The sequence below is a fragment of the Protopterus annectens genome, chromosome 3.part1 (assembly GCF_019279795.1).
Source record: "Protopterus annectens isolate FY-2018-M chromosome 3.part1, PAN1.0, whole genome shotgun sequence".
Classification (NCBI taxonomy): domain Eukaryota; kingdom Metazoa; phylum Chordata; order Ceratodontiformes; family Protopteridae; genus Protopterus; species Protopterus annectens.
The window spans coordinates 1,155,014,652-1,155,039,844 of record NC_056732.1 but is presented as its reverse complement, the minus strand read 5'-3'; the positions used below and the strand labels follow the sequence as shown (position 1 = coordinate 1,155,039,844).

Below are 25,193 nucleotides of genomic sequence, written 5' to 3'. Positions count from 1 at the left end.
AGGTACTTGGAATGGGGTCCTTCCTAAAGCTCTAAATGGAGTAAACTGCACAAGCAAGTAGTGCTCCTCTTTAACCATAGCAGGCTTCAAAATGGGTAGGTCAGGGGCTTTATCTCTCTTAGCAGTTGCCTGTTTCCCATCTACTAAGATAGGATATAACCTGTTGTGGTAGTTTGGTACCTTTCTTGTCTCCAGACAACTTACTGCTGGCATACTGTCATTCCCACTTACTGGCTCTCCCACCTTTTGTTCCCCCCCTTGTCTCCATGAACATCCATATGCCACAAGGCCCCACTGGTTGCATTTAAAGCATTTAACCCTTGGTCCTGGCTGTGTACCTGAATTTGTGGCTTCCCCTGCTACTGGCAAACTCAGTTGGAGTGGTTTAGACTGTCCACCATGGGTTCCCTTAGACCCATGTGCAGCACTGGGTATCCCTTTCTTGTGCTGTGATGCCCTGGTTGCAAGGTATAGGTCTCCCATTTTCCCCAACTCATCTGTGGTCCTGCATTCTTTATATGCCAACCAGATTGTCATGTCTTTAGGCAAAGTGCTAAGGGCTTGTTTCCTCACCTAAAGGTCTGCCAGATCTTCAAAACTGTTGACCTGAAACACACTTACCCATCTATGAAAATAAGTGCTTAACACAGTAATATATTCACACACACTTTCATCTGACTTGCATTTGTGCTCATGAAACTTTTATCTATAAGCTTTAGGTGTTAACTTAAAACACTCTAATAAACAATTTTAACAGTATTATAGTTTAAGCAATCAGTACCAGACAATTTAGAAATAGCAGTTACAGCTTCACTATGGAGTAAGAGGGTCACGAACTGTACCCAGAGCCCTTGGTCAACATTATACTCTTTACATGCCCTTTCAAACATATGAATAAAACTCATTATCACCCTCTATAAATTGTGGATCTAAATTGTGGAAAAAATTTACTGGCCTTTATTGCTTCTGGGGTTCAGTTATTCCCTTCCTCATTACCTCCATGACCCTGGTGGAGAGTCAGCATCTCCTTTTCATGTTGCCTCTGCCTCTCATTTTCCTCAGCTTCAAGATGTCTCAGTCTCTCTGCTGCTTCTAATTCTGTTGGGCCTCCAGTTCAAGTCTCTTTAATGTCATATGGACTTTTAAGTCCTCTGTGGAAAGGTTGAACTGTCCATTTTCTGAGAGTTGTACATCTGCAAGGCCAGTCTGGTTACCCTCCTGGTTGCTGGTCTGTGATGCAGCTGTGAACAAGGCTGGAATCATTTCTGTTTAGTCAGGCTGACATGTACCAGTCTTTTAGCCTGGCACACCTCAGTCAACTGACTCCTTGCCAGCTTGCCATCCTCCTCTGCTGATATCCTTGCCTGCTCTTCCTGACTAACTAAGCTAACAAAAAATAAATACAACTATTGTGATGTGAAACCTCTTGTGTTCCAGTTTCCATTGTTAAAATATACATATACATCTAAACAGTTACAATAGTGCAGGTACATTTCTGTTCTATTCCAGCAGGGTATGCTGTGGTTACATCTTTAAATAGCACTTTGTAAAATACCTCTTCAGCATAAATGTCTGTACACACCATCTTATATGTCATTCAGTTCTAATGCATTTGTAACACAAGCATATAATCATGTTGATATTCAGAAATTACATATAATTATTTACAAAATTCCAGATAGCTGGGTTGGCAGTATCTCCTTTAGTGACAAGAATCATGATTCCTGGGCCAGTAGGAAGTCACCATAATAATCTTGGGTGGAAATGGAGGAATAGCATTCATGAACCTTCCTGTCCAAGAAGAAGAAATTACATCTGTCTTTCAGGCCTTCTTGCATGGGGTTTTGGAGCTGAATCTTGCAGTTGATGGTTCTGAGAGGAGGCAAAGAGGTCTACTTGTGGAACTCCCCATAGATGGATGAAATATTGGAAGAGCCCCTGATCTAGTTTCCATTCGTGAGGATCTGCCCTTGTTTTGCTCAGCTTGTTTGGCACAGGTTTTACTGTGACAGAATGTTGGATGACAGAGTGATACTGTACTGTCAAGCTATATCCCACGCTAACTTGGCTAGGCTATAAAGGGGGTATGACCTGGTTCCCCCTTGCTCGTTGATGTACCACCTAAGTGTTAATGTCTGTAACAATCTGAAGAGGTTCTGGAGACCAAAGACAATTCAAAGAATTGATGGCCTTGTTCAGGGCAAGCATCTCTTTTATGTTCTTACATATGTCCTTAGTGTCCCATGCGCCTTGCACTTTTATCCCTTCTGAAAATGGAAACCAAGCATAGTTTGAGGTGTCTGTGGTGACTGATTGCTTTGAAAGAGGGAAGGAGGTGAATCAATGATTTAGGAATATCTGTTCTCTTCACCAAATTATTTCTCTTCTGACAAACCCCAGCAGTGAGATTTGAAAAGGCAAAGGGTATTGGTACTTGGACCAAAGAGACTTTTGAGATACCACTGTGTCTTTATATGAGAATCACCGAAGTCATGAGACCCAAAATCCTGAGGTATTCTCTCACAGTGACAAGAGTTTGAATGGAAAATCCTAGAAAGAGATCTATCTATCTGTTTATCTATCTATATGCTTTTTTCCTGTGGAAGAAAAGCTCTTTGAAATGTGGCATCTAGTCGACATCCCAGAAACACATTCCCATGAGAAGGAGTCAAGAAAGACTTTTGAATGTTCTCTTGGAATCCCAGCTTGTTTAAGAGATCTCCCACCCAAGGGAGAGATTTCTGACACTTTGAAAAAGACTCTGCAATGATAAGCAAGTCATCTAAATATGGAAAAAAATGTGGATACCATGTAACTTGCAATGAGCTATAACTGAAATTAGAAACATTGTGAACAGCCTTGTTAAAGTGAATAGTTCAAAGGGTAAGGCAGAGAATTGTTCATGTCGTGCAGATAAACAAAACCTTAAGAAAGGCCTAAAATCTGGATGAATAGGGGTGTGATGATAGGCATCCTTTAAATCTACTGTTACCAGGAAACTTGAATGAGGAAGAAGAGGTTAAAGGTTGTGAAGTGAACACATACATGCTTAGGAAACAAAGATCCAGAACTGATCTCCAAATACTTTCTTTCTTTTGCACTAAATACATCCTTGAATAAAATCATTCCCACCTGGAAAGGGGAAACTATTTCTATCACTCCCTTGGGCAGCATGTGATGAAGGACATGTAGAAATAAATGAGCATAGTCTGAAGATGAGGAATTACCACTGGAAAGGAGGAATTTCCTTGCATTGCTATCTGTAACCTTGAATGATCTTCAGAAACCTCTTGTTGGAAACTATCTGTTGCCAGAGAGAAAAGTGGCTATTCAGACTTTCTGAAAGAGAAAAATAGGTGTCCAGTTAAGAGGGGGGAAAGTATTTTTAGCATTCTGACTTATTAGACTTTCCTTGGTTTGGGAAGTTTCCAGAATTTTTTCTTGGAAATCCCTTGACATTTGTTCTCAAATGTCTGTTTACCTGCATTTTGTTCAGACTGTTTATTTTGTTTCTTACTCAAACTCAATGAAGAGTTAAAGAATCCACTGAAAAAACATGGAAAAGAGGATTGAAAAAAATCTTAGAGATTTCCTTTATCAGCTTACCCCTTTCATCACAATTTTTGATCACCTCTGAAGTAGAGAGGCCAAAAACTAAACCTCTAGCTGAAGGAGACTTCAAAATCTCATTTTTACCATAAGCTGGGTGGTTCTGAGAATGCAGTCATGCAGACCTCCACAAATATGTACCAGTGGCTATAACCTTGGAATAAGTATTAACAGAGTGATGTACACTCTCTGTATAAAATGAGTAGTGACTTGTACAATAGAATAAATTAAATTATTCAAGCAGATTTTTCCTCATAAGAAGAAACTGCAGACAAAACATTCCTCATACTTTTACAATTAGGACAAACCTTAAACATATGATCCTGACAATTAAAAATTCTGAAAAATCAAAGTTACAGAAGCATATACTGTTTCTCCATACTTATCAATAATCATCCTGTCCTTATCAGAAATAGTAGAATTGGAATTAACAAGTGTTTAGCAGCAGAAGGATTAACTAAGGCTATAGCTGCTAGATCAGGTTTGAGAGGATTGCATAAAAACATAAAAGACTGTGGAACTTTACACATCTTATTTGCCTTTTTAGAAGCAGCTGGCTGTCAGGAAAGTTGCAGGCAGTAACACACAGTAACACAACCAAATTGCCACATTGTTTACATGACTAATTTTATTTTATTTTATTCTACAAATTGGTTTTAAATACCATTTTAAATCAGTTGAAATTTAAGTGTATATTTTGTTTCCATCATCATACATAAATTTTTTTCTTATTTTTATTTTTTTCTGGTTCTTTTTTCGACTTTTTTCCACTTTATTCAAAATGTTGTGTAATAACAATACTAACTAATTATACAGTTATATATAATTTTTATATTCTTGTACATAGACCTGAAGAAGTCTAGAAGGACAAAAGTGATCTTTGTTAACAATAGGTTATGAAAATAGAAATTGATTTTTACATGCAAAATGTATATGTATATATTTATATATATATATTTTGATTGCCAAATGAACTAAGGTTGATATATTTCCAGCCATGTAGTATATTGTCTTGGATAAAATCACAGACTTAATAATCTACTTAATAATCTGGTTAACTAAGAGGTACCACATCATTATAAATTTTATTTAAAGTGCATAAGGGTTATATATTATTATCACAGCTACTAAGTAGGGCAGGACAAGCTCGAATGTCACACTGATGGGGGAAGGGATGTGAATTTAACATGTGTACCAATAACACTTTGTTTTACAGCACAATAAACCACTCCCATGCCTGATTAAAAGTATATATATATATTTAGAAAGCTTGTGAGGAAATTATTACTCTATTTTTGTTTTACTTGGATCACTTGTCTGTGTACTTAATAAAGGATTTTTGACTGGAAACAGACTGCCTGCCTTGCTTGGATTACTTTCGAATACTTAGTAATGCTGTACAATTATATATTTTCTATTATTATTTTTTGTTTTGTTTTGTTTTGACTTAAGACGAATTTAAGTTCGCTACTTCTTCTACTATTGTCTGTTCTGATTAATATACAGTGATTAACTAGAAATATATGGACTGAAAATCTTCCACACAGAGAAGTTTCTTACACTATTTTGTTTTTGGACCCACTGCAAATTAGTGGGTTGTTTTGAGACTTTGGGGATACCACAGAGATTATTTGTTTTTTGTTGAAACTTCTGAGTTATCTAACTTTCTAGGTGAATATGGTAGTCATGATTAACAGATGTGTTCAAAGGTTTACTGTAAGTACATATTTTTCTGATATTGTCTCTCACTGAAGTATTTACAAAGTCAGCAACTTTGGTTTCATTGTGAGTATTAAGTGAAATAATGAATGTTAGAGTGTTACAGACTAAAAGCAACATACTCCCAACATTCGTACCTGACCTTAAACAATCAACGTTGGTGTAACTGGGAATATAAGATTTTCAGAATAATTCCATGCTTCAGTTATAACTGCTGTTTGAATTTTATCTTGATGAAGTGAATATATGAATTCTTGATCTTTGTTACAGATACTACAGTCATTACAATAATAAACTGTTACAGTGTTATTACATCCATTGTTGTTTGTTTTATTGCTTACTATGAGTGGGTATATTCTAAAAAAAAATGCATTTACTGAAATTTTGATTCCTACTAAAGAACCACAGTAGTGACGTTGGTGGAGATTGTCTCTGTCATACGTGAGGCTGTCACAAATGATGTCATCCAAGCAAATTATGATAAAATCACAAAACAGAAAAGTTTTCATATGTATGTAGTCACTCCATCTTGATGACAGAATCTTCTTCTTCTGGCTTTTCCAAGTTAGGGGTTGCCACAGTAGATCACCTGTCCACTCATGATTGTCAGTGGAGTTTTACAGTGTCGAGTTACCAACCCAGTACCCAACCTTCCACAGAAGGCACATACACCCATGCCTAGGGCTCATTTAGAGTGTCCAGTCCACCTACAACATATCTTTGGGAGGAAACCAGAACACCCGGAGGAAACCCACATGACCACAGGGAGGACATGCAGACTCTGCACAGAAGCACCACTGTCAAGGATCGAACCGGAGAACCTCTTGCTGTGAGGCAACATTGCAAACCACTGCCCTGCCATTGCTGCCTTTCTCTTGATGACAGAATAATTTCACAAAATACTACTGTTTTGCTTCTGGTTTCAAATGTCATATACAGCAGTTCAAATGATTCAGTGGAGAATAGTTGAGATCACTGGTTCCACGGTGAAAAATAAATGAAGTGTAATTGAAATTCCCTTATAGGATCTTATTTAACAAGCCAGGGGTATCAATTAATGTCATGCCCATCAGTGAAAAAATGGCTATTCTGAATCTATTAATAATGGTTAATTTACATCTTGAAGGCCTGAGTGCAGAATCAGACAGTACCAGTACTTCCACTTCAGTGTCTGTATTTATAGTGTTTAGGCCAGCAAATAACTTAATATCTAATGAATCCATTGTGGGCTACTAAAAAGTCACTGTTTTTGTTAGTTAAACAATGGCATTCATCCATGTTTATATTGGGGCTGTGTAGGCATTTATAATCTTAGAGAAGGATTTCATCCTGAAATCGTAATTTGAAGTTTTAGTGATGTCTTCTGAAGCAAACTATTACATAATTCAGTGTAACCCTCCTAATGTCCTTATTTTCAATTTTCTGCCAGCTGAACTGAATGATTTTTTTGGGGATTAAGTGTGCTTACCTAAGTGTTTATTTTGATGCAACGTTATTTACTATAACAACCTAATGGGATAGTAATGGGCAGACAGTGATGATATTTGAGGCAAGCTTCCACTACTTTTGTCTTGAGCCATTTATTTGGCTCACAATCAGAGTCACAAATATTAATTAAGGTTGTATTCATAGTGCTGGGCTTTGCATCTTCAAAATGGGGATCCACGAATAACAATGGTGTGTTTGTGCAAATCCCAGACTTTCTGCATGAGCATGAAAATGGGAAGATATTGTTGTAAACACCCCTCCCTTCACAAAACTGTAACATGCTTAATGCATAAGTGATAGGGGGACAGCTTATATGGTGATAAGGGGCCTTACACTTATGTGTATGAGTATGATTCATATACAGAGTTAATGTACATACTAAGCATATAAATATTCCTGAAGTTACGCCAGTAAGCAACAGTCTCCTAGGAAAATACTGAGATGTGAGGGGAAATCAGTTGGTACTTGTGCATACTAGGACATACTACTGAAGGGGTTCACTTAGGTGAAAGTTTCATTTTGGTGCTTGTGCATACCTGAACATACTCCTTAACAGGTCGCTTGGGGAAATATTTCCTTTTGGTTCTTGTGCATACCTGAACATTTTAATGAAGAGGTCACTTGGGTGAATGTTTCATTTTTGTGCTTGCACATACCTGGACATACTCCTTAAAGGTTCACTTGGGTGAATGTTTTGTTTTGGTGTTTGTGCCTACCTGGACATTTTACTGAAGGGGTCACTTGAGTAAAAGTTTCATTTTAGTACTTGCGCATACCTGGATCTAGTCTTTAAGGAGTTGCTTGGGGAAATGTTTCATTTTGGAGCATGTGCATACCTGGACATACACCTGAAGGGATCAAGGGAGGAAATAAGTAATGTGTGTGTCAGGTAAGTTCATTTGCATACATGGTCAGACTGCTGAAGTAATTACAGGTGATATAATTTATTCTGTGTCATTTTAGTGCTTGTGCATACTTGAAGCAAGCAAATTAAGGGGTTGCTAATTAATTTGTGTGTCAGGGAAGTGCTTGTGTATACTTGGGCAAACTACTGAAGGGATGGATGGTGGCAAGTTCATGGATTGCAACTCCAATATCATAGGTGAAGCATCACTTTTAACAATAGATGTATGTACTGTGCAGATGTCGGAATATAAATTATAAAGCCACCTCATTAGCATACTATGCTATAAAACATTTCTTATTATTTTAAGGCCTTTTGCATCAGTGGAAATGTTTTTATGAATCTCACCTTTGCTATGCTCATTTGTAAGTATCAGGTGACTTGATTATTGGCAAATCTGAAATGCTGGGTCTGGATTCTTCAGTAGTCTGTAGAAAATTATTGCCACATGTATTATCATGTCTCCTTATTTTGCTCTTCCCTTGACTGTAGAAACTTTTCTTTTTTCTTTCTGTTTATATTATCAACCCTGATAACTTGATATTATCTAAGAGTGAGAGTCTGGTGTTATTTTCTGTTTTTTCTTCAAGGGTTGCCATTAAAACTCTCTGAGATTCTGAGTTATTCACTACTAAGTCACCCATGTTTATATTAGAGGCTGCATAGGCATTTTATCAGAGAAGGAAGTATCAGATACTATGTCATGTACATCTTCTGCCCATGTTTTTATAAATGACAACATAGTACACAGAGTCGTTTCAAAACCATTTACAGTGACTAATGACATCTATATTGCTTGCCTTCTGATTCAATTTTAAGCAAGTTGAACAGATTAAGCTTGGTTGATCAGTTTGTTTTGTTTTCAGATAAACCTCCCAATTAGAAAATTTTGATAAAAAATTCATGTTTAATAAAATTATTAAATTCAAACATATTAAATTTGTCAAATTTTGAAAATTTAAATAAGCACTTCAGCTAAATACATAGCTCAGGTAAAAGCCAAATGCAAAATGCCTACATAAACATGCTTAGATATGGTATTATTTAAATGGACCTTATAGGGGACCTAAAACTGGATAACAATCATAAGATTAAAAGCTAGCCCACAATACCACCAGGGAATAATTGATAATCAGCAAATACAAGAGAAAAAGAAAAAGGTCACCCAGACAGTTATGGAGGAGGGCAAAACATCACTGTTTTGCCTTTAAACATAAATATGTTCTGTTTATTTTAGGACACTTAATGTACTAGAGACAAACTCTCTGATTGGCTGGAGAATATGTAAGTCAAGCTACTCCAGTAAACCTCCAGTAAATGCTTGGAAAATGGCAATAAAAGAAAAACAAAAAATTGTCACATCAGAAACCTGAAAAGAGCTTGAAGAATGAAACAAAATAGTATAAGAAAAGCACTGTTTTGCCTTCACTACTGAAAATGCATGTCTTTTCTTGTCCTCTTAGTCTGTTAGCTTTTTCAGTTTTTAATGTCAGAATTTAAAAATTGTCCCTGGTGTAGGGTCTTTATCCATGATAATATTAGCTCTACCCTTAATTACTGAGAAAAAAGGTTGAGAGCTATTCACCCCAAAACACACACAGAAATAGAAGGGCAAAAAGACTGCTAGCATCTACCACCAGATAAACAATTAACCCATAAGTAGAATCAGAAAAGTAAATTTTCCACAAAGTAAAACAGAAGACAGAAAGCCAAATAACACCACTAGCACCTACTTCCAGATAAACAATTACATCAGTGCAAGCAGAAAAAAAAAGTGAAGACCTGTAGAACAAATACAGAAAGGTAGAAAGATGATTAACACTGCTAGCACCTACTTTCTTGACAGTTCATATTTTATATTAATTCCTTTCATATATTCATGGTGAGAATCTGTGCTATTATTGCACTACTATTAAACTTTTCTCTGTTGTTGATGTTCACACTTTATACCTGTTGATTTTGTTGTCTTTTGCTTTTCATTTGCAGTTTTACAGTATTTGTCTTCTCTAAGTAGCCTAGTTCAGGGATTCGAAGGGTCAGTGATCCAGGACACTTTGCCCTCATAACCAAACAATTAAATAAATAAATTATATACTACCCATATTTTTGACCTCTGTCATAGTGGTAATTATTGCATCATGTGTTTATTTCCGGCACACAAACTACAGCATCTATATAAAGCTGAATTCAATGCACTACAAATTCAGCCATACAAAGCAGTGCATACTGTGACAGAAGTACACTGATTCCAGTGCACTTCAATCCTTTTCTAAGCTGTGAAAAGTTATGATAGTAATACAATGAAGCAGAGTAGAGCACTGTGTGGCAGTATAAAGCTGAAGCCAGTGCTCTGGCTGATGTGCTCATTTGTTTTAGTTATTGCTCTTTTTCAGTGTAAGATAAGCATTTTTTGAATCCAGAGTACTATAAAGCTTTTTTCCTCATCTGAGTCTAATGAACTACCTTCTTTGAAACCAGTGTAAAACAAAGCAATGCGTTTTCCCCTTCAACTGAGCCTTTTATATTAGAAATACTTATGTTTACCTCCCAAAGTAAAACATCACGTGCTATTATAAACTGAATCCACTGAGTTACTTTTTTGTTTTTATTCAGCTGTTCAAAATATAGCATTACATGGCAGAACAAAAATTTAATCCCATGCTTTGTCTGACTTACTAAATTAATTTTTATTCTTTTTAAAGTGCTGCATTCTTTTTTTCTTTTACTTCAGCTTTGTCTTTTTCCGCCTTTATGTGGTATACAATTTTGTGCACTCTGCTCAATGTAGCCTATCTATGAACATGCATGTTACTGGTAAACAGAATCTAGTATGTTACTGATTCAACTATTCAATCCAAGGGTTAGTTTCTACTTGTATTTTATTTATTTTGGCCCCACATTGCTGACTAAAGCCTCTCATCATCTGCCAGGTGTACTGTGTGCTCCTTCCTTTAATGAGATTAGCTCCAACCCATTTTCAAGACTGGTGAGGAGACAGAAGCTCTTGCTGCAGCATCATATGCTGCCAAATTGTGTATTTAGGCCTTAATGTTTCCCTTTACATATGCAACTGTTAAAAATCAAAAGTGGACATGCAATGGGGAGAGAGCAGCATACTGCCTCACCTCTGTGCTGACACATCCAATGCCCCCTCTTGAATTCTCTTATGACAGTGCCTCTTCTGTGTGGCCCCACCCTATGCCAAGGATAAACAACAAGGTATGTCAAGTGTCCGCCTTCCCCTAGGACCGACATGCCCATTCGTCCCTGTCAGTGCATCAGATACCCAAGCTGCCTTCTCCACAGTCAAGGCTTTATTTCCGCATGCTGTCATGCTGGCAAGTTTCTTTCTTTTTTTTTGTTAAATTCTTCCTCTACTTCATTGTTTAATTGCATTGTAAAATGATCATACATCTTCTCTGATGCTTCCTTTTTCATTTTTCAGATCAACCACAATATTTTAAGTACACTGATTCCAGTACACTTCAATCGTTTTCTAAGGTGTAAGTCACAATACTGTACAGATTATACTAATGATATTTTGACAACACTGCAATACATAACTTGCAAGCCAACATTCAACACTGAAAAATATTTGTTGAATATTTAGTAATCTGATAATAAAAGATTAGCATGCAGTCAAACTTTATATTACTTGCATTATTTCAATCAAACCAGTATCCTGACACCTAAGCAGTCTTCACAGCACTCAACAAAGTTTATGTGTCTTGAAATGAGAAGAATACAGGAAGTGCATGCAGTATATTTTGTCTATCAACATCAAATATTTGTACATAAATAAATAAATACATACATACATGCATACATAAAAAAATAAAAGATCGAGGAGTTCAGCACGTGAGATATTTACCTGTGTGTCTGTCCTTAAGTGCTGTTTTACAGATTTCTATTCTGGCTGAATGAAACGGTACATATCGATCTTGTGGTGATGCAACTAATACAACATTCTTGAAATACTGGAGTCCTAAAAAAAAGAAATGAAAATGTACATGTTTTCCTACAAATCTTAATTGAAACACAATTCATTATAAAGCAGTAAGTATAACATAACTTAGCAATTTTTGATAACATAAAAAAGCAAAAAATGCCTTCTGCATAGTGTTCAACTTATCATAAAAATGTCCATTAATACTGAGGGGCAGACTAAAATATAAGAAGGTAATATTAGAAACAAAGCAACATCTGAAATGTATGGCTTATGTATAATGAACACAGAAAAATGTTAGTATGATACGACCATGTAAAATACCTGGAACTGGTGAGTTGCAGAACATAGTCCAAGTAGTTTATGACAATATATAAAAAAGAGAAGAGAAGTGATGAGGTTTGTTCACAACTGATATAAATGAAAGAAAATGCATTAAAAAAACTCTGACAGAGTTAAAATCTTTGAATACTGAAACAGAGATAAAATGTTGAATACATGACCTTAGAACTGAATGAACACTATAGCTTTAAAAAAGAGAAATTCTAAATAAATACGTTTAGCTATATATTGTATGGCACCAACATGAAAAAGTGCATAAAGCTTTAGACTGCAATAATGTCACCTCAAAGCTGCTGATGGAAACAGAGCATGTGCAAGAGATTCAAATACTATTTAAATATAACTGGCCTTACTGCTGCACACAATACTAGCTCTGGAAACAGACCTTTTGGTGAAGAGTGTTTATTGTCTCGCTTACTCTGGTTTTGCCCAAGGATAAAGCCCTGGGTGGGTACATACTCAGAATTCCCTGGTTGGGTGCAGTCTGCTGGTGTTTTTACAAGAGGTAAAAGAATCACATCAATGTAAATGGAAGTTGCAGAAATAAAATATATGCTGCTTGTACCTAAGCACCTGATTTTTTTTTTTGATTGTTTTGTTGCTCTTCACTTGAAGAGCTTAGGGGGTGATGCGCTGGTACAAAGCACTGTGCAAGGGTGCTTATTGAACCAGCTATGCTTCTGCTTGTCAGTACTGGATGGAAGAAAAGCACATTACCTCAAACTGACAAACTGAGGTGGTGGTCACCACTTTCAAAAAGGGGGACAGTTGAGTATGTTCAATTTTGGGGGGATTTTGCTCCTTGTCTTAACTGTGAAAATTCCACTGACAGGGTGCTGAAAGGAAAATTCCATCTGAAAGTTTAGTAGCAAATTAAGAGGAAATATACAAACCACTGCTGACCATTGAAGAATGGATTCAATCTGTGTCCATGTCTAGGTATAATAGAGGTCATGGATGTTTTCCAATATAGTTTACATGTGGTACATGAATCTGGAGAACAGAGGATTGTGCATCCCACAATATCACATGGAGATGTTAACAATATGAGCTTCCTGAGCTCCTACAGCCTACCATTCTGGCCCTGTGTCTATGGAAAAAGAGTTGTGCTAAAAGTCTTCATATTACGTTGAATATCTAGAAGATGGATATAGGGCTATGCATTTTTTTTTAGCTTCTTCCTTTTGTACACCCATTCATTTGCTGTCACACCTTCTATGGATGCTGAGGCATGAACTTTGTAGAGAAAAGACCATCACCCAGCCAGTCATGAGAGGTGGATCATTTTTTGCTCACCTACCAAATCCTCAGCTGGCAGCTCCATGCTTCCTTCTATGTCAACTTTGTGGGATTCTGCCTTCTTATGAACATGGCCCCAATACTAAGCAGTAAATAACAAATAATAACCACAAAACTGGAACCACACCAACATATTTTAATTTAGTGCTTTTGTCTTCACAATGCAAAAGACTTCATCAGAATAAAGCATAATTTGAACAGCCACCTTATATACCATTCAAAAACACCTAATTGGACAACTAGAAACTTTCATTCCACATTTAAAGCTATGCTACAGTAAAACCCTGCATGAGATTATCTATACAAAAAGTTAAAAATACATAACATATAAACAAATATAAACATTTTTGTTTTTCTGTATGGTTTCATATAAAATACCATGCTGAAAATTAAGGAATATGTTCAACTAGAAAAAAAAATTCTAAAATATATGCTGTATGTTACCACATAAGAAATTGCAATTGTTTAATATTCAGAACTGGTTTTTAGTTTTAACACACTCTGAATGGAACATTGGTCATTTAGTCCAGGAGGGGTAACTGTATTTAGTTTAAGCTGCCATTGCAGTTCCCTGTGAAAAATGTATTTTAATTTGCGCTGCTTCTATGCTGTATTGGATCCAAAGTCTTCTTAAGATGCACAGTCTTGCTGGCTGTTTACTGCTGAATCAGAGACACAGAGCTTTGCATGACTCCATATGTAGTCTGCTTAAAACACTAAATCTTTCAAATTGCACACTGATAAAAAAATATAGTTTGCAGCTATTTCACTATAAGCATAATTACAGATAACTTATTTTTATAACAAACGACACTTACTCTTTCTGTCAGTTTGTAGCATATATTTACAAAGTTTTTCTTCACAAACAGTATAAATGATGACTTCTCCAAACAATACCTCGAAACAAGTGTGTTTTTACCAAAATAGCTCTAACATATCTGAATTAATACAGTTATATACAGTTCTAGTCACGCACATAGATTTTGTTTTTTCCTCTTGGTAGACTTTTCTATTGTCCTTTTGTGATTTACTTGTAACCACTTTTGCTAATGTGAGGATGCCATTAACAATAATATGAAAGGAAACATCTGTACAAGCTCTTCTGCTGCCGTTTCTGTCTGTTAATGGATATCTGTAAACTGTTCTGCAAACATGAGAAAAGCATATAATTCTTGCTTTCCAAAATTGCTTTTCTAGGCTTTTTTCTGATGATTCTATAAAAAGCCATGTCCATTTATCCATGAGGAATTATGTCAAGCTTTTCTTAATACTGTGACAAACATGTATCTTGAGGAAAACACATACTATAAAAACATGTCCATTGTCAGAAGTCTGAAAGGAAACAAACTGCTTAGGAAATATATTGTGTTCATTAATAGACCTTCTTTGTTTTTCATTTATTTCAGCCAGAGCTATGTCATACAATATGAATGCCATTTTTAAATTGCTAAGCTATATTCCTACATTAAAACAAACTTTTTATTTTATGCGTTATCTTTCAGCATATTTACAACAGAATTAATTTCAGCCTTATATTCATAATCTCTAACAATTCCCTCTTTTTTTTTAAACATACTCAAAACACTTTATACTGATATGTATTTTTTATTAGAAAACACATTAGGAAACAAAACCTTTAGTCTTTTTTTGATACAAGTCAAAATGCAATATTACATAGTTAATACAATAATATTAAGTATTACTACCAAAACTGAATGTATTTAACAACTTTTACTTTTGCAGACCATCCTGTGAAAATATTTCATCAATAATGCGCTGTGTCTGCTTTAGTTTTATTTTTTAACTTGATTAATTTATTATTTTGCAATCACAGAATTTAATTTATGACTTAGAACTGTTCCATTTACTCTTTGCAACTGTTGAATTAACTCTTTACTTTTATTAATAATTTTATATCAAATGATTAGAAATAGACTAATATCTATGAAAGACAAGAACTATGTGCTACTGCAAGCATTTATACACTGCTGAAAATATACAGTTTCAATGTCATTTTAACCATCGCATTTCTAAACTGCCCATACACTTTAGTTGACAGTGAAGTATACACTGAAGAATGCTATTTACATATTAGTCCATTAGCTGTATGAAAACAATATTTTAATATATATTTTTTAACTGGGATAACCAATACTGATATAGATAAAATGGTGCTCCAAAAAACAGTAATAAAACTCCAACTTAAAACCAGTGATAATATTACAACTTGACAAATTACTTTTGATCTTATTATAGTGTATCCTGTACAGTATGTATTTATACAGACTGTTTGTTATTCATGCATTTTAATCTAGTAGGTATCCAGGACCCATTTTTTTCTCTACACATATTCGTTGCTAGACATTAATTTCATTTGTACTGAATTATTTTGTATTTGTACATACAAAGACTGTAAAGTACACTTAGTCCAATCTTACAAATTTAGTAACATTAACATCAAGCAAAATCTTGGAAAATTCCTATGTCTCTTTAGAAGTATCTAGTGGAATTGCCACCAGAGGCAACTATGCTTTTTGCATACCAACATTGTCTTGTCAGAAACAAATTAAAAATAGTGACCATTCTTGTTCAATATTTTTACATATCTTTACTCTCTCTTGTATAGCTGTAATAAAGCAATTTTAAGCCATCTCTTGTTTTTTTAAAACCATCTCTTGTAAAGCTTTACAGTTTAACAGGTTGTAAATACAATTTAATACTAAACAATACAATCATAACTAGCATAAAATATCTTGGACTTTCAGATTTATTCTGTTTACCAGTGTTTCTTATGCATTAATACCTGTTTTTTCCTCTCCCCCAAAAGAGTATTGTCAAGAAGGAAAGAAATATTATTTCTTTCTGTAGCTCTATTTCAGACCCTTGTGCAGTACTGCTTATACAGTCAGTGTAAAACTGAGAAAGTATCCTTCCCCCTGTAGTATTGCACTGTTGTTTATCTGCTTTATTAGGTTAACAAACTATGGACCTTTGTCTGATTTGATCAATTTTTTATAAAGCTTTTGCTGTTTATTACCACTAGTAGGTATGTATGCCCTCCTGCAAAATTGATTTGAACTGTATGTATACTATAGCCCATCTGCTGGCTGTACTTGATGCAACTGAGGTTTTTTTTTTACTTTTACATTTACTTGCAAACAGATTATCAGTGACATCTATGCACAATTGTGCCATTTTATTACAATTACCAAATAGTGTTGCCTGTAAACATTTTAACAATTATGTTTTAATAACAATAATGCTTTAGAAAAACTCAAGCTACTTGTCTGGCAATCAGTCTTGTTGTTTATCTTATCTTTCCAACATTTCCTGTAACTATTCATCTAGTCTAGGAAGGTCTGAGCTCACATTTCAGTTAACCCTTTTAGCATTTTTCCTTTAATTTGATTGTGATTTGCATAACTATGCATTTATACTACAAAAATAGACATTATTTTACAATTAGCTTACATGGATTTCAGTATTTTTTTTTTTATTTATTTAACTTCCCTGCCATTAATTTTACAAAAAACTGTTTGACTAATACCATCTGTGACTTTATTTCTTTTCAAAATTCAGAACTTTAACTGTTTGGTGTGGTGTTACTATACAATTATAAAAATACTGTAAAAAAACAAAATAGATATTAGCTTAACTAACACGTTTATATTTACATCATTTATATTTGCTGTTGTCTGCCTTTTGCTTTTGTGCATTGTAAACAAATGTACTTTAGATGAAAAGAAAATACATGCATGTCAGTCTCGTGACTTTAAATCTTTATTTAAGCATGTCAGTCTTTTGACTTTAAATGTTTACTCTTATTAACTATTTTTATTTAATTTTATGTACTAGAACTGTTTCATGTAACTATTTTTATTTAATTTTTATACACTAGAAAGGTTTTGTTTACATTCTGACTATGCTAAGAATGGCAGTCATATGCTCTACTTTACTGTAGTACTGATAAATGTCTTGCTTTAACTGAATGGAAGTTTTAATCATTTGAGAATGATTTGTCCAGATTTTACCATCCTATCATGTATGCTTAACCATTTTCAAAACACAAACATATTATAAAATATATATCTTTTGCACAGATTAGCTGTGTATGCAGGAAGGCAGTCTCTGTCAGTTCAGCTAATTTATTTTCATTATCCTGTAACTGCTGTTGAAGAGTTTCCTGTAATGTTGCATGGTTTTTCTGATATATTTCAGTAACCTGTTCTGCTGAATCTAAAACTCCTATGCACTTTTGAAAAGATGTATGTATAACTTGTCTAAGCTTCCTGAACTCAGTGTATCTGTCTTTTAGAAGTTTATTACATTCTTTTGTAACAAAATGTACTAGAGGTTCTATCAGTAACAGATTTGACTGTTGTTGCAACTCTGAAATAAAGCTTTTACATCTGGTGACAGAACATAATTGTCTAACATTTGAATATAATGTCAGCATATTAACTTTTTCTGGTTCTTTACCATTACAATTTTTGTCTGTACAGTCTAACCTTTGAATGGTGCTGCGGTAGCGTTGTCACCTCACAGTTAGACTTTGCCCTTTCGATTCTCAGTTAGAGCATCTTCTGTGTGTCCATATGCATGAATGGGCATTTCTTCATTGAAGTTTGTGCGTTAGGCCCAGCAAGCCAGCACGTAAAAATCTACTGCCAATCATTAGCATTCCGGAGTTCCACTGTGGTGACCCTTAACCGGGAAAAGCCGAAAGACACAAACAAACAGTCTAACCTTTGAATAATGGCATGCACTGTATTTTTACGACATTGTGCACACAATAAACATTTTTTTATACCACACATAATTTTGTTTCACATACCAGTCAAATATTCGAATCCATTTGCATAATGCCTTACTATTAACTTGCCCTAATAAGGTTTTACATTTGCTAATATGCTGTATATACTAACATTTCATTCTGTTATGATTATTACCTCTATGGCATCCATACTGTATGTAACACAGAATTTTTTTTTTACCAGTCAACAGAGAGGCAGCTGGCCAGGCTGCTTTACTGTAGATGGTTGAAAAGTCTCTGTAGTCACTTGTGAAGTTAGTACAGAAAAACTGTCAGTTTCAGTCTTACAACTCTGTATTGTATCTTTTTTGTAGAATTTATGGCACTGCTCACCTTCCAGCGCTGCAGTCTCACTCTGGATTCAGACGTCTAAAAAACTGTATTGCTACAAACTGTAGAAAACTGTAGAAAACTAAAGTACTTCACATAAACGTTAGTTACTGTGCTTTTACAGGAGTGACCCTATACAAGGCATTACCCACTCCCCCTGTTTTTGGATACAGGCTAGGAACATTGTCAGGGTCACCATTGAAAATTGTATTTTAATTTGCGCTGCTTCTATGCTGTATTGGATGCAAAGTCTTCTTAAGACACACAGTCTTGCTATTAGAAACATTTATGCATTTACATATCTTTATATATGCTGTGCTGGAATTTGCTGGACTGGACTAAAGTCTTCTAAAGACACAAAGTCTTGCTGGCTGTTTACTGCTGAAATCAAAGTCTAATTATTACAGTCTGTTCACCACAGAAACTTGCAGAATATACACGGATGCAGCATCTGACTTTAAAAGCAGTAACCAATAAATAGCTTTTTATAAACAAACCACACATACTCTTCTGTTAGTTTGTAGCATATATTTACAAAGTTTTTCTTCACAAACAGTATAGATGATGACTTTCCTTTCTCCATACAATACCAAGAAATAACTGTGTTTCTACCAAAATACCTCTAACATATCTGAATTAATACAGTTATATACAGTTCTAGTCATGCACATAGATTTTGATTTTTCCTCTTGGTAGACTTTTCTATTGTCCTTTTGTGATTTACTTGCAAGCACTTTTGCTGATGTGAGGATACCATTAACAGAAATCTGTAAGGAAACATCTGTACAAGCTCTTCTGCTGCTGCTGTTCCTGTCTGTTAGGCATATTTGTAAACTGTTCTGCAAACATGAAAAAAGCATATAATACTTGCTTTCCAAAATTGCTTTTCTAGGCTTTTTTCTGATGATTCTATAAAAAGCCATGTCCATTTATCTATGAGTAATTACGTCAAACTTTTCTTAATACTGTGACAAACATGTATCTTGAGGAAAACACATACCATAAAAACATGTCCATTGTCAGAAGTCTGAAAGGAAACAAACTGCTCAGGAAATATCATAAAAAATAAAGGAAACTGCTCAGGTGCAAAACCATGCAGAAAATAGCAAGCAGCATAAAATGAGTCTCTTCAGACCAAAGTCATATAAAATCGCACCAAACAGCATACGACAAGTCTCTTCAGACCAGGAATATAAAAATAATCCAATCCAAAGAAGCAAAATGCTGTTAACTTCTTTAAAACCAAATCTTTTATTAGCAAAATATTTAAAACATTATTGCTGCATAAAAATGGACATCGCTTAAGCATCCTAAAGATATTATATAAATAATATTTTTAAGTGTTTTAAATATTTTGCCTTTACTACTTGTAAAGGTGTACTGTAATACTATTTGATTGTTCACTTTAAATGTATATGCTTTAATTATGATGTCATCATTAGGTTTAGTTAGTAATTGAAGGTATACTTGAAGGTATATAAGGTGTGTCTTGAACTGCTTTATACTCTTATGGTTTGAAGAAGCCACTTTGGCGAAAGCGCTTACCAGATATCTGCTAATAAAAGATTTGGTTTTAAAGAAGTTAACAGCATTTTGCTTCATTGGATTGGATTATTCTTATATTCCTGGTCTGAAGAGACTTGTCGTATGTTGTTTGGTGTGATATATATGACTTTGGTCTGAAGAGACTCATTGTATGTTGCTTGCTATTTTCTGTATGGTTTTGCACCTGAGCAGTTTCCTTTATTTTTTATGATTTTTTTTTTTCTGTGCTTTCTGCTCAGGAGCGTACATTTTCCTGTGGTACCCATAGTTATTTGGATTATTTCTGTATTTTTTTTTGGAGATACCACAGGATAACCATGACATATCTTACTGATAACCTTGTTGAGTTATCTTATAATCCTAATAGGGCTGCAAGAGATAAAACGCCTCACAGCCGATTTTTGGACTGTGTCATCGGTGATGTCAATCCGTTACTCTACTTTGAAGCCATGGCCACTAGCAGTGAGGAGCCTTCTAGTAACGTTGACTTTGAAGCTTTAAATGCCATGTTCTCAACACTGGAGACTAATTTATTAAAACTGAAAAGACTCCAGATGCAACGCTTTCATTTTGAAGCATGCATTAAGAAAAGGATAATTCCCAGAGGGCTCAGAATCTTAAAGATGCCGACTACAGGAAACACTTACCCTGAGTTGTTGTATCACTGGCAACAGCTTAACATTGAGGTGAGCATTAGTTAATTGCACCAGAAGAAAGTTTCCAAACAGTTTTTGTTGGACCTGAATAAGGAAACCGCAAATCTCCTTGATACTCACCCTTATCTGCTTGTTACAATGGATGTTAAATCTCTTTTTACTAATATTCCTAACCAATTAAGTATAGTTAGTATTCAGCAGTACTTGTCGCACTACACTGATATGGTAGCCACCAAGATAGACTTGATCTGCCTGTTATTAGAGACAGTGTTAGAAAACAATATTTTCTTTTTTAATGATGAATTGTTCCTTCAAAAGGATGGCGTAGCTATGGGCACATCTTGTGCCAATAGCTATGCCAACCTAGTCATGGCTATGTGGGAAAAGCAGAAGTTTTTTCCTTCACCCGCTTACAAGAAACAAGAAACATGTCATATTTTATAGACATTTTGAGGATGATTTGTTTCTTCTTTGGAATGGTAGTGAGGATGAGTTGAATAGTTTCTTTGAAGAAATCAATTCATTTACTAGTTTTTTGAAATTTACTGTGACAGTCTCAACTTGTAGTATCCCCTTGTTGGATGTTCATATTGAACGCCTTAGCAATGGTAAACTTAACACAGGTGTATACAGAAAACCTTGCTACAAAAATACATTATTACACAGGGAAAGAATGCATCCTAGATATGTCTTTAGCAATATTATTAAAGGTCAGGCAATCCAGGCATCTAGGTTAAACCCTATGCCAGGTAGTTTTGAAACGGAATTGGTAACCCTCCATAAAAGATTATTAATAAGGAAATACAAAGAAGATGAAATTTCTATAGGTTTTCAGTGTATAGAGAATTTTAGATTAGATAGGGCATGCCCTTATTTTTCAGAGCAGGGCAATGAATATTATACTACAAAAAGCAATGCCACCAATGTCAATGTACCAACACAAAAAATCTCATTATTCTACACACATGATTTCTACCAAATAAGAGACATCTTGTGTAAGCATTGGAATGTTTTAACAGTTGACCCTAATATTAGGGAAATTGTGGGTGAATACCCACAATTTTTATTTAAAAACAAGAAGAATTTACATAGACTCTTATGTTATACTAATGCTACTTCATTCCATGAAAATAGAAGTCATTTAGGTGCCAAACCATGTAATAAGTGTAATTTTTGCACATTTATATGTGAATCGAACATGTTTATACATCCCAATACATCTCAATTTTTTAGCTTTGATGTCAGTTCTAGTTGTGATACGGAACATGTAGTTTATCTCCCTTTATGCTCTTCTTGCCCTGCCTTGTATGTCGGTAAAACCGATAGAAGGCTTAAGGACAGGGTGAGGGAGCACTTATATCAGATCCGTATTCGGTCAAACACCAATGCTTTGTCTAAACATGTTTTAGAAACCAACGATTCACATACTTTTAAGTTTTTAGTTTTATATATTAATACACCTAGTTTGAGGGGAGGGGACATAAGGAATTATACCAAAAGAAATGAAACTAACTGGATTATCAGACTGCAAGCACATATTCACCCTGGTCTTAATGATATGGTCCCTTTAAGACCAGCTCTTAAAAACAGAAGGTTTCATTTTAAATAGTTTTTTAAACATTTTTTATTTTTTATAATAAATTGTTTTATTGATGGATTAATTAAAAATATTATGTATATAATATCTTTAGGATTCTTAAGTGATGTCCATTTTTATGCAGTAATAATGTTTTAAATATTTTGCCTTTACTACTTGTAAAGGTGTATTGTAATACTATTTGATTGTTCACTTTAAATGTATATGCTTTAATTATGATGTCATCATTAGGCTTAATTAGTAATTGAAGGTATACTTGAAGGTATATAAGGTGTGTCTTGAACTGCTTTATACTCTTATGATTTCTAAGGCTCGAGACCTATCTACTGGCACAAGGCTAACCTTTATCCCAGAATGCTCAGCATCAGCTACCCAGATCTCGTTTGTGATAGCGCACACTAGACATATAAAGTAACCAGTAACCTAAAACTGATTTACCAAAATAACAGATCAGAGTAAACTGTCATAAAATTACCTGGCATGTGAAACAAGAAAAAGGAAATCATCCAGTGAAACCATAGTGAACTCCTCTCAATCCTCCAGGAAGGGGGGGGGGGGCGCAAGAAGGAAGGCGAGATGAAGGACAACTAACATGGAACATTATGGTAGGTACATAACTTTTTTATGTTAAGTTGTCCCATCTTGCCTTCATTCTTGCTGTTTGGGACAGCGTCCCTAGCACCTAAAGACCCCTGGGTGCCTCATTGGAAGAGACTCTTCAGAACAGTGGAACCAAAGGAAGCCCTGCTCCAAGAGACCACATCCACTTTGTAATGAGAGATAAAGGTATGAAGGTTTGCCCATGTGGCAGCTGCACAAACTGAGTCTATGGGCAATTTAGATTGAAAGGCTACAGAAGTGGCTAATGCTCTAGTAGAATGACCTTTCAGTTTTGCTGGTAGAAGTTTATGTCTTAACTGATAAATAAAGGCAATGGTGTCAGATAACCATTTGGATAAGGTCACCTTAGAAACTGGAAGGTCTTGCTTATTGGGAGCATAGGAGAGAAATAATTGGTTTGACTTTCTTAGCTCTTTGGTCCTATGGAAGTAAAAACATAATTGTCTGTGCACATCCAGTTGGTGAAGACTGCATTCTGTCTTGTTGCTATAATTGGGAAAGAAGACAGGGTGATCAATGGATTGATTTAAATTGTTTTCTGAATAGACTTTTTGTAGGAAGGATGGGTTGGTTCTCAGAGAAACATTGTCTTTGTGAACCACCATATATGGAGGATGAACACAGAGTGCTTGGAGTTCTGAAACACATCTAGCTGAGGTAATAGCAACCAGAAAAAGTGTTTTCCAAGAAAGAAATTTTAAGGGACATGAAGCTGCTATTTCAAAGGCAGGCAGAATTAAAGAAGTCAAAACTAAATTGAGATCCCAAGGAGTAGGTGGATCCCTCACTGGGGGGGGGGGGGGTCTAAGAAGAGATGTTCCTCTCATGAAGGCTTTGCATAGCTTATGAGACATTATGCTAGAATTAAGAATTCCAATATGAAAATTAGACAAGGTGGCCAGTTGTACCCTGATGGTAGCAACAGTTGCACCCAACTAAAAAAACTCTGCTAGAAATTCTAGAATTTGCTGGACTGGGGCTGAAAAGGGGTCTAAGTTTTTAGATTCTGCCCAGTAAGAAAATCTTTTCCATTTGCTAGCGTAAGTCTTTCTCGTAGTTGACTTATGGGAGGAAACAATAATATTGCAAACTGCTGGGTAGATACTTGGAAGCCTGGCTAAGGTAGGAAGTGGAGAAACCAAGCTGTGAGCTTGAGAGTCTGAAGGGATTGGTGTAACCCACCTGACTGATGAATTAACAGATCTGGAACTGGGTCCAGAACCCTAGGCTGGTCTTAAAGGTGAAGGTGCAGGATTGGAAACCATATCTATTGAGGCCAATATGGGGCAATGAGGATCATTTTGCAACCCAACGATTTTGATTTCTGTATGAGTCTTGGAATTAGGGGAAAAAGGGGAAATGCATAAATGAGTCCCCGAGGCTAATCGTGGACTAGAGCATCCCAGGGAGTTTGACCTGGAGGAGGAAGCAGGGAGAAGTAGCTGCTGCATTTGTTATTGAGGGGGGTGGCAAATAGATCACAGCAAGGCTGGCCCCATTTGCGGAAGATAAGGTCCGCAACTTCCTGATTCAGAGACCACTCATGAGGCATGAGGATAGCCCTGCTGAGCCTGTCCACTATTAAGTTGGATTTCTCAGGGATGTGCATTGCTGTCACAAAAAGTTGGGAGGAAATCACCCATTGCCATAGCCTGAGGGCTTCTCGGCACAAGAGGTAGGACCTGGTCCCACCCTGCTTGTTGATGTACCAAACAACTGACATGTTATCTTGTTTGGAAAGGAATAGTCCCGGAAGGAAGAGAGTCTTGAAGAGCTTGCAATGCTAGGAGCATCGCTCTCATCTCTAGGACATTGATATGTAGATGGTACTCATGAGGTTGCCACATGCCTTGGACTGTCCTGCCTAGATAATGCCCCCCCCACCCTATCAGGGCGGCATCCATGGTCACAGTGGCTACCTGAGTGGGTTGAATGAAAGGTCTGCCCTGAGTCACCAGTGGGGAGAACATCCACCAAGAGAGGTGTCTTTTGCATGTTTCTGTAATCAGGATCATGTGAGACATGGGTAGTTCCTGGAAGGACCACTGCGTGAAGAGAAGCCACTGAAGGACTCTCATGTGGTAACGCGCTAATGGTACAAGAAGAACGGCAGCTGCCATGGAGCCTAGAACTTGCAGGACATGTCTGACTTGGATCTTTCTACTCTGCATTAGAAATGACACCTGTTGGCAAATAGAGAAAACTCTTTCTTGAGGTAACCTTGCAAACATCTGTTTTTTGTTTAATTCTGCTCCTATATATGTACTAGATTGACAGGACAACAAGGCAGATTTTTCAAAATTTACTGTAATGCCTAGTTGGAT

At 35.8% G+C, this 25,193-nt stretch overlaps 1 protein-coding gene across 1 annotated transcript in view; it reads right to left on the bottom strand.

The window, feature by feature from the left end:
• The window catches only part of FAM135B (family with sequence similarity 135 member B), a 2,319,882-nt gene that overhangs the window by 135,797 nt on the left and 2,158,892 nt on the right, over positions 1-25,193 (bottom strand). Inside the window, exon 18 of the mRNA XM_044067284.1 lies at positions 11,592-11,705. Within this exon, the coding sequence (XP_043923219.1) occupies positions 11,592-11,705 (114 nt within the window). The remainder of the gene's footprint in view (positions 1-11,591; positions 11,706-25,193) is intronic.